Source organism: Drosophila sechellia, chromosome X (assembly GCF_004382195.2).
Source record: "Drosophila sechellia strain sech25 chromosome X, ASM438219v1, whole genome shotgun sequence".
Taxonomy (NCBI): domain Eukaryota; kingdom Metazoa; phylum Arthropoda; class Insecta; order Diptera; family Drosophilidae; genus Drosophila; species Drosophila sechellia.
The window spans coordinates 5,429,710-5,440,035 of NC_045954.1; the positions used below are offsets into that span (position 1 = coordinate 5,429,710).

General features: G+C 48.0%; 3 protein-coding genes across 3 annotated transcripts; 1 reads left to right on the forward strand and 2 right to left on the reverse strand.

Moving 5' to 3' along the window:
- Positions 1 to 196: 196 nt before the first annotated feature.
- Positions 197 to 4,416, reverse strand: LOC6612377 (GPI inositol-deacylase). Its single transcript, XM_032724506.1, has 10 exons — positions 4,206 to 4,416; positions 3,411 to 4,142; positions 3,167 to 3,349; positions 2,870 to 3,114; positions 2,393 to 2,815; positions 2,206 to 2,331; positions 1,950 to 2,143; positions 1,253 to 1,889; positions 1,091 to 1,186; positions 197 to 1,026 (listed from the first exon to the last, which is right to left on the reverse strand). The coding sequence occupies exons 1-10, from the start codon at positions 4,344 to 4,346 to the stop codon at positions 858 to 860; spliced, it is 2,946 nt and encodes a 981-aa protein (XP_032580397.1). The 5' UTR covers positions 4,347 to 4,416; the 3' UTR covers positions 197 to 857.
- A 531-nt stretch (positions 4,417 to 4,947) lies between these two features.
- On the forward strand, positions 4,948 to 7,783 carry LOC6612376 (protein twisted gastrulation). Its single transcript, XM_002036849.2, has 5 exons — positions 4,948 to 5,128; positions 5,254 to 5,906; positions 6,739 to 6,951; positions 7,010 to 7,154; positions 7,222 to 7,783. Exons 2-5 carry the CDS (start codon positions 5,687 to 5,689, stop codon positions 7,406 to 7,408), a joined length of 765 nt encoding a protein of 254 aa, XP_002036885.1. The 5' UTR covers positions 4,948 to 5,128; positions 5,254 to 5,686; the 3' UTR covers positions 7,409 to 7,783.
- LOC6612375 (protein RFT1 homolog) lies at positions 7,774 to 10,106 on the reverse strand. Its single transcript, XM_002036848.2, has 4 exons — positions 9,890 to 10,106; positions 9,576 to 9,790; positions 8,197 to 9,454; positions 7,774 to 8,124 (listed from the first exon to the last, which is right to left on the reverse strand). The coding sequence occupies exons 1-4, from the start codon at positions 9,947 to 9,949 to the stop codon at positions 7,987 to 7,989; spliced, it is 1,671 nt and encodes a 556-aa protein (XP_002036884.1). The 5' UTR covers positions 9,950 to 10,106; the 3' UTR covers positions 7,774 to 7,986.
- Positions 10,107 to 10,326: the final 220 nt, after the last annotated feature.

Below are 10,326 nucleotides of genomic sequence, written 5' to 3' on the forward strand. Positions count from 1 at the left end.
GTGTGTGGTTGTGAACATGCTGCACCGACTGATCCAGATATCCACGTCGCACAAATAAGACATTAAGTTGATGGTGTTGATGGACCGCAACCAGATCCAGATTCAATCGGCATCCAGTTGGGCGCTAGAGATCTCCTTGTGGGCGACTATCAATTCAACGCCCAGCTAAACTGGTCAGCAAATTGGCAAACGCTCGTTTTTTTGGAAGTTACAAATGTATAAAATTGTATTTTAATGGTAAAACAAGGGACTAACTAAATGAAAAACACTTGGAAACCATCTAAATTTATACAATTTGGGATGAAAGTCGGTTTGTGTCATATGGCAGCTACATTAGGTTGTTGATCCATTTGTTAGACGGATTAATACGAATTTATATTGTCTTCGCTGGCAGAGGTCCAATTACTAAGGATTAAACTAATCTCAAAGCAAAAAAACAACGAAATATTAAGTAAATAATTTGGAAGGGACTAAAAAACTAAGATCTAAGGTCTTTGGCTAAAATAAAAACCACGATATGGCTGGCGAGTGTGCTCGACTGGCGCTGCTGCTAATGGGCATTAAAATTTTCACACATTTCCCTCAAATGGAGAACGACGTGCCTGCCACCCGAGATGGCGAGCTATCGAGCCAACGAGCCAGGCGTAAAAACAATTAATACATATAACGTGCGATCGGGGCAAATCGAGATCAACGCCCAGACGAGCTCAGTTTGGACTTCCCGCTGGTGGAGATCCAGATCTGGGCATATTTTCCTCGCTATTCGCTTGGTTTACATAAGCGACACTCTCTAAACGAAATGAATTAACTAACGCAGCAATAAATAACAAATTAACACATGGAGAACATAAATGAAACTAGACTTGGGACACACGACGCCACAGGATCCAGAGACTTTGGTGGGCAGACAGCAGGGCGAAGGCGCCGGCAATCACATAGGTCAGCCTGTAGATGGCCGCCTGGCAGTACAGTAAAACCACGCCGGCCAGAACGTAGAATGCAATCGATAGCATCCAGTATCCCTGACTGCAAAAGTTAGCATTTAAAGATTATTATTATAAATAATATTATATTATAATATTTCAATTACCATTTCTGGGGAGCTCGCAGCTTCAGGAGCAAACTCAGTGAGGCTAAAACCACGATGCTGGGATACAAGCTCGGATCCGGCAGGTTAATGCCATGCCTGGAGAACAAAAACAGAGCGGAGATTCAGCTGAAGATTATCTTCAAATGGTCAGGCAGTAATTACCGGCGACTGCGCAACCAAGCCAAACTGCTGGGAGCATTGAGCAGCAGTTGCACGAGCAGCATCAGCAGCAGTGTCACGTGGAAGGAGAAGTTCTGCAGACCCACACAGGCCTCCGGCTCTTCCTCCTCCTGCTGCTGCTGCTGCTTCTGTTCATCCTCCTGCTTTAGCGCCTTCTGTTCTTCATTCTGCTCCTCCGTTGCATCTTCCTGTCCCGCCACTGCAGAGGGCTTTCCACGCACCAAATTAGCCGCCTTCTGCCATAGGAAGTCCTCCAGATAATCCTTGTAAGCATTCGAGAGCATCAGGAAGTAGAAGACAAAGGCCAGGAGAAGACCCACTCCGCTGCAAGTGCCCATGGCCGTGGCAATAGTCAGGATACCGTACGTAATGGGCAAGTGGGTCATGATCGAGATCATCACGTTGGAAGTTGCTTGGGAGAGTCGTGTTATCCGCAGGGCTAGGCGATAGAAGGCGTTACCATAGAGAGTCAGAGCCAACCAAGTGCCCAGCGTGGCCAGCAGGGACAAGGCAATGCCCAAACAGTGGATAACAATGGACACATTGATACTGTAGTCCAATGGCTCTGGCTCCGGAAACACACGGCTGCTGATGATGAGCTTCTTTAGGAGGCGACAGGCTGAAATTGCAATGAATATGAATTAATATGAGTAGGCTAAATATAATGGTGCAAACCAACCTGTGACAACATAGAGCGATGTGTACTGCAGGTAACCCACATAAGGACGCAGGCTACGAAATGTGCCCACATGGTAAAAGGTCTCAACTTGCTTTCTCAGCACAATCAGCAGCACGCAGACCAGGTGCGCCGGCAACCAGCCGTAGAACTCCAGAACAAGCCGAGATAGCGCAGAGGAATAGGAGTACTCATAGCTGGAAGAGCACATAAATCAGAGTGAGATGGGTTTACACGACAAGTGTGAGATGGAAGTTACCTGATTCGATAGCGGCAGGTGGGATCCAGATATAGATCCAGTGTCACAGGATTGAGGGTGGTGTTATAATGTCTGGGCACTAGTGTAGGCACATTTACATACAATTGTGGCTTCTGATCAAACGATCTGCAAGGATAAAACATGAGAATTTAATACTACAAAGCGTAAAATCTTATATCAAACTCACTTGAGTGTTTGGAAACGTTCGAAACCCGCTGCCCAGGGAACGCATATTCTCGCAGTTACCCTATACTCGGGATTGATGCACTGCAGCGGCTCCACAATCACCCGAATGCTCTGGTATGGATCCACCATCTCGGAGATGCGCAGCCGATGGTGCAGCGTGCCCTGGAGAGTCTCGTTTATCAATGGCAGTTTGGCCATTGTGTACCAGCGAGGCATCTTGATGTCCGTCACCCGCTCTTTAGGATCGTAGATGTCGAGGTTGTAGCCAATTCGCTTGGCGCTCGGCGGTAGGCGGATGAGCAAATGGGTCCAGTGAACATAGGTCTTGCGCAGGTTGTGCAGATCGAGAAGAGCAATGCTGCGTGGATCGCGATCTTCGTTGGGCAGCCACTGGACGAGGTGCATCAGGGAGGTAGCCTTTTCGCTGTACAAAAATAGATTATACAAACTATCTTAAGAGACTACTCTGTCCACTTACCAATATAGCTGTCCCGTCTTATTGTGGTCCTCTGCAGAGCATCCGAACAACCAGTCCTCTTCATCCACATTCAACGCCTCGATGGCCGCCTTTCTATAGCGCTCCTGTCGCTGCAATCCAATCAAATCGAAGAAGGTGCCCTTGAGACCGTTCGTGAAGTACTTGTTTATCACCAGGCGCTGCTCCTCGTGCCAATTTCCAGCAGCTCCGAATCGCACAGTATTTTGCTGACGCCTTCGGGGCTTCTGTAAGTATATCATTAGAATTTAATAGTGCTTTGAATATTCTGCAACCTACCACAAAGGTGGACAATGCCGACTGCAGGTTGCGCTGCTTGTTGGTGCCAAACGCGATCGATGAGCGATCCTCGCGGACATAGGCCACGCTAAAGAGAAACCGATTGATGGCCTGCATGAATTGCAAGCACCACACGGCCGACAGATGATCACAGCTCAGACTAACTTTGGGTATAGCTGATGTCTGAATAAAAGGAATAAAAATAAGTGTGGGTTCAGACAAACAAACAGAATGATTTAGCTACCATGGCATGCAGATCGTTGAACCGGGAGCTGGTGAGCCCAGGTCGCACCAGCAGATCCCTATTGCCGCCGCCCGTGGAAATAAGCAGCACGTTGTCCAGTCGCGCCGAGCTGTCCTGACTGGCCATGCGCTGCACACTTGGCGGTCGCTGGTGCAGGCTGTCGCAGACATTTGTGGTCATCGTGGGCACTGTGGCAGTGCGAAGCTTTCTCAGCACGGCGTCCGTTTGGTCGTAGAACTCCTCCAGTTGGGTATCCAGATTGAGCACCGGCTGATCCAGCGGCGTAGATATGCTAATAATTGTATTAATGTGCTGGCCAATGGCCGGATCAACTAGCACTGACTGCGCTAGCTTGCCGCCCATGGAGTGGCCAATCAACACGATGGAGGGCTGCTCCGTGCGACCCTCGTAAATCGACAGGATGGTGCGAATGCAGAGCTTCAGATAGCTTTGTTGGCGGGGCAGATAGCCACCGTACAGAGCGGACAACTCCTCGTCGTAGTCGATGGTGTAGTAGTCCAGATGTATTCCCGCATCGTTGGACATTGCCTTACGGAGCGCGACGGAGGCTAGAGAACGCACCTGTTTGTAGGAGCCGGCGTTGCCAGGCACGAAGATAACCGGAGCACCCGTCATCCGGCGCTTCTGCGGATCCAGCGGCTGTCGCAGTCCCTCGTAGTAATAGTACAGCGCGTAGTTTGGATACTGGTCGCCATCCCTAACTCCCAATTTCTGCAAACCAAGTATAATCAGCGATTGGTGGGCTAATCTTTTGGATAAGCGAATCGTACTCACCGCAAACATGGGCTCGCCGAACATATATGTCATCCGGCAGGCATTGGGCTCCACCTCGACGTGCAAGCGAAACAGGCCGTAGATGAAGCAGCAGATGGAGCCGATCACCAGGAGAACAGCGCAGTTCCGGAACATAAACATCCTGCGCTTTTAGTTTTTCATATCTGTTTATGTCTTGTTTTGTTATCATCCATTCGATATCAGGCGATGCAAAGTTCCGCGAGTTATCGATAGCTTATCGGGTATGTACTTGCTAGTGGTGTGCAAGCCGCCAATGATTAAAAGTATCTTTTAAGTTGCTTCTCTATGATAAGATATTTAAATTATAAACATATTTAGTGTAAAATGATCAGAGCTACGCACAATACAATTAAATTGTATCACACTAGCTTATGCTTTCTTTAATTTCTTTGAAACAATAGTTTACGAAAACTTCCTACAAAATGAATAGAATTTCTCATGGTCCACAGCTCTAGATACAAAAGAATATTTAAACGAATTACTAAAATAGCTTATAAATTGGTTTAATTAAACAAAAGAACAGCATTTAATGGATAGACTAAAGTTCTTTGCTCGATTCGAAATAGTATTATGCAAAAAACGCGTAATTTGGCTTGATCAGAATCTCGTGATTTCTAGTCGTGACTCTTTGGGAGCCGTTCACAGCTGTCGCAGTTGCACTCATCTCCAATCTCTCGATCGCCACACACTTGCACATAAACACCTATATATCGAGCCGAATCGTGTTGTTGCTTTGGCTAGTTGATCATTCAGTTGGCGTACGCGTGCGCTCTGATCCACCGATCTGATCCAAACCGATCCTCCAGATTCAGACGAAGTTATTTGATTCGGATACCGGAATTGTCAACAAAAGGCAGCGGCGCCGGCGTCAGCATCATTCATTCGAATTTCTAAGCTGGCTCGTAAGTGTTAGTGTGTGCGTGTGAGCCAGCCTGCTTTCTGAGCGTGTGTGTGCGCTTAATTCGCGTGTGCGTGCGCATGTGTGTGCATGTTTGTGTCTAGCCTGGCTCTATTGTTGTTGTTTCAGGTGTGGGTAAGAAGCAGAAAAGACAGTTTGTGCCCTAGCAATAACAAAAACAAGGCGAGAGAGAGACATTGTCGCCGCGCAGTCGCTCCTCTGCCGCCGTCAACGTCGGTGCCGCAGCGCACAGTTCGATCCGCTCGCTAGTTGTTGCTGTTTAGTGTTCGTTGTGGTGTCGCTTGTTGTTGTTTTGATCCGTCCGGAATCGCATAGCGATAATTTATATATGTATATATATATAAATTAATAGTGGTGCAAAAAGGCGAGCAAATCGAGTCAAGTCAAGTCAAATCAAATGCCCAATCTGCGTGTGCTTGTGTGCCTGTAATTGTTGTTTTGTTGTAATTGCACCCGCGCACACACTCAAACACTTAACTGCGGCAAAGAGCGCATTCCAATCCCTACACACACACACGCGCACACACAGCCATCGCCGATCATGGAAATTTGGCGCTCGCTTACAGTGGGCACCATCGTGCTATTGGCCATCGTCTGCTTCTACGGCACCGTGGAGTCCTGCAACGAGGTCGTCTGCGCCTCGATCGTCTCCAAGTGCATGCTCACCCAGAGCTGCAAGTGCGAGCTGAAGAACTGCTCCTGCTGCAAGGAGTGCCTCAAGTGCCTGGGCAAGAACTACGAGGAGTGCTGCAGCTGTGTGGGTAAGGAAGGTCGTCCGATCCTCGGTCGGTGGGTGGTGGGCGTTTGGCGGTGGACAGTGGGTGGTTGTGCACACGCATACATATAGATTTGATCACCACTGATGATGTGATGGCCATCGCTTTGTTTTTGTTGCTGTGCGTATGTGCATGTGCGTGAGTGTGCGGGGGGAGCTTGCGATGTGCTAACTAGTAATCGATAACGGACTTGAGCTGACGATCGGGCCTAGCCTTAACCCTTACATGGGCCAAGGGGTCGCAATTCTAAGCCGCTGAATGGAACAAGTTTAGGTCCCTCGAAACAAATTTTCAGGTTCTTGCAGCACTCATTGTTTTAATTCAAGAATTAGATAAATCGCAAACTTAGATATTTATATTAATTAATACTTAGTTTCCAAGTTATTGTAATAATTGATAATAACCTTTCAATTGTGCAGATTCTCTGTCATTTTATTATCTATTTTAGTAGTGGTCCAAGAAAAGTTTATTGACGCTGTAAATAAGTAAATAAATAATAGCCTGTAATCATTCCGATGGGGTTTTCGGGAAATTTACGTTTGGCCCACATGATGTTGTTTATAAACAAATCGAGCATGACGATGAAAACAAATATGCACACGAGATCGGAATAGGAAAAGCATGTCTTTTTTCGAGGAATACAAATAGATCATTTTAATTATCAGATGCAAAATAAATGCGTTTAAAAAAAAGTCGTTAATTAGAAAGGAATGTGCATCGTGAAGACTGCCATTTCCTTTCGTAAACATTTTACGTTTTAATATGATATTCAAAAATTCAAAAAAGCACTTAACTTTACATTACCTCATTTTTCCAGAACTCTGTCCGAAGCCCAACGACACCCGCAACTCGCTGTCCAAGAAGTCCCACGTGGAGGACTTCGATGGAGTGCCGGAGCTCTTCAACGCCGTGGCCACTCCGGATGAGGGCGACAGCTTCGGGTACAACTGGAACGTGTTCACGTTTCAAGTGGATTTCGACAAGTACTTGAAGGGTCCCAAGCTGGAGAAGGACGGTCATTACTTCTTGAGTGAGAGAACCGAGAGATTGAGTTCACCAACCCTCTAACCATTTGCCTTGTCGTTCAGGAACCAACGATAAGAACCTGGACGAAGCGATTCAGGAGCGCGACAACATTGTGACCGTAAACTGCACGGTTATATATCTGGATCAGTGTGTGTCGTGGAACAAGTGCCGCACCAGCTGTCAAACAACAGGCGCCAGCAGTACGAGGTTGGGAACATGATCTTCCATGCATAATACAGTTGATGTGTAATAACAGATATACTCTACTTGATAGATGGTTCCACGACGGCTGCTGCGAGTGCGTGGGATCCACCTGCATCAACTACGGCGTGAACGAGAGCCGCTGTAGAAAGTGCCCGGAGTCGAAGGGCGACGAGCTGGACGATCCCATGGAGGAGGAGATGCAGGACTTCGGGGAGAGCATGGGCCCGTTCGATGGACCCGTGAACAACAACTACTGAGTGCGGTGCGATCAGGATGCCATTCAAGGATTCAAGAAACAGAACAAAACAGAAGCCCACATCTAACAAATTTAGCTACTCAATTCAGTGACATTATTATTATTATTATGTAGTACGAAGTAATATTTGTATAGCACTATTATTATTATTTTTATTTACAACAAATGAATAGGCGCTTTGAATTGTTTTACTTATGAACCGGCCAAGATATATATATATATATATTATATTACACTTTTTTTTTGGACTTAAAAATGTATTTTTTGTCAAAGTTTTTGAGAGTTTTGATATTCCGGGGCGGGGTAAAGTGCAATTACTTAGTTGACCACACTTTGCTAACTTCTTGTAAATAAAAATTTCATATGTAAACAGTAATCGTTGTCTTTTAATGCATGTCTTAAGGTTAAATAAGCAATCAAGGCTCTACAAACACTCAATAAGTACATAACTTAAATTTGGAATTAATTTACAAATGTCAACTATGTATAAATATGCCATCATTATTACTCAAACTGTGCGTTTCATTGCGGTTCACCGGTGCGAGGGAAGCGAGGATAACAATCCCAACAGCATGGCCCCTATTCTATCTTGATGCGACGACCATAGCGCCAGGCCAGTCGCACCAGATCCCGATGAGCCAGCACCCAGGACAGAAGGCAGGCGAGCCCAGCCAGGACACCCACGCCCAGATGTGTGGCCAGGTCAGAACTTTGGTACTGCAGGAAGAAGTAGCAAGAGAAATTCATTTTACATCGCACTCGCAAAGAGAAACACCATCCAAGACTCACCCAATAACAAGCGATGCCGGCCAGGAAGAGCGTGCATCCAAAGAGTTTTCCCGGCCAGAGGCCTAGCAGCGGATCCAGCGACAGGGGCCGATACTGATGCCTGATGTAGTAGGTGCTGTACAGAATCCTGCTCAGCATATTAATGCAGTTGGCGAAGATGAAGCCCACCGGGCCAAAGATCCCTGTCAAAATGTAGGAGAGCACCAGGAAGCTGATCGAAAAGATGGCCATCAGATAGTTGTACTTGTCGATGTCTCGACTTGTGTTCGTGGCGAACATATATCCCTCGCTGATTCCGTTCACGGCCAGCAGATAGATCGCCAGGCAGTGCCACTGCAAGAGGCTCTGCGGCAATCCGCCGGCCACGAAATCAGGACCGCCGTAAAGCAGCAGCACTGGGTACGAGTAGCTCTGTCCAAAGGTGAAGGCAATCAGGCCAATGGAGCTCACGCCCAAGAGCAGATTGTTTAGGACACTGCTCGCCTGGCGGACGCGCTCCTGAGGCTGCTTGGCCAGCTTGATGTCCCGGGATAGCGTTTGCGTGAAGTAAAAGTACGAACTGTCCTCGATGGGCCGGAAGATAAAGCGGGCCGCCATGCTGCCCAGATTGTTGACCACATCGTAGGTGGCCTGCTCCCCGAAGCTCAGCACCGGCGACACGGACATCACGTACTTCTCGCCCTCGGTGAGAATTTGCTTTAGCACGCCCTGCTTCACGAAGCTCAGAGTGAGCGTTTGCAGTTCCCGGTTGAAATGCTTTCCGTTGGGATTGAACATCACGCCGGGCAGGAAGTCGTTCAGCTGCTTGAAGGGGAAGTCGTCCATGTGCTCGTACAGCGAGACCTGCCAGGCCTTTGGAGCCACTGGCTTCTTTTTCGCCTGCTGGGTCACGAAATCCTTGAAGCCTTTCAGATAGAAGTAGAAGAAGCCATACTGGCCCAGGACAATGGTCACTGCACTGGAGAGTTGGGCAATCGCAAAGGCATTGATTGCTGCACTGCGATCACCGGTGACAATCCACAGGAAGATGGCCGAGCGCACCAGGATGTGCAGCGTATTCAGCAGGATCTTAAGCTTCACAAAGCAAAAGACCTGGGCGACAAACACCGCGGACTCGGCCATCAATTCCAGGACGCAGGAAAAGGCCACGGCATAGCAGGCGAACTCATATTGCGAGGCGTAGATGGCGTCCACCGCCGACAGCCAGTTTAGCCAAATATATAGGCAAGGAGCACACAAAACAGCGCAAATGGGAACCCTGAAGTAAATCGGGAAAGGTGTTATTATGTAGGAAAGCTCATGCTCTCGCAGGATGTCAGGCAGACACCTTGAAGTTATCCTTCTTGATCCACTGGCAGGAGCTGGTGCGAAATACTTACGTGAGCCACATCTGGTTGATCAGCTGCGCCCAGGAGCAGCGATCGCCCTGCTGGGCATTGGCGCTCAGGGCCGCCCGGTTAATGGCCTCGCGGGAGAGGAAGAGCAGGGTGCTCTCCAGAAGCAGCAGGCGGACATTCATGATGCCCAACACCTCGCGGCCCACATGTCGCACGATGTACGCGTTGATGCCGAAAGTGAGGATGCGGCACAGTATCTGCGGGGCGATAAGATCGCGACAGCGGTGGGGATGAGTAATACAATTCCGAGGCACTGGGCACAGACACAAAATAGATTCCCAGTGCGCTGGGCTCACCTGAAAGATGATGCTGAAGCCGGCGCCCAGCAGGCTGCTCTCGAGCACATTGCGCGCCATCTGACCCCGTTGGTCGGGCTCCTCCAAGCAGGCTCAAGATGCCCCCGCGTCCGAATGGCAAAAGCAGTTAGAAGCACGGCCCACTTTGTTGGCCAAAACAACACAAAATGTTCTCTCACATCTGGATTTTGTTGACTATCGATATTGGACAGGTGCGGAAAGCCAGCTGTTTTGCTATCGCCTTTCGATCGCCATTCGCGCCAACTCTTATCGATAAGTGGTCATTTGAATTCGGAAGTTGCATCGCACCTACAGTCAAATTGACCAAGAAACCGAAGATCCAGAGAATATCTTAGCTTTTATTGAATTATATGCAATGGCATATGAATATGCTACTCTTATTGTTATTATTTTGATAGTGGGTAACTCTTTATAAG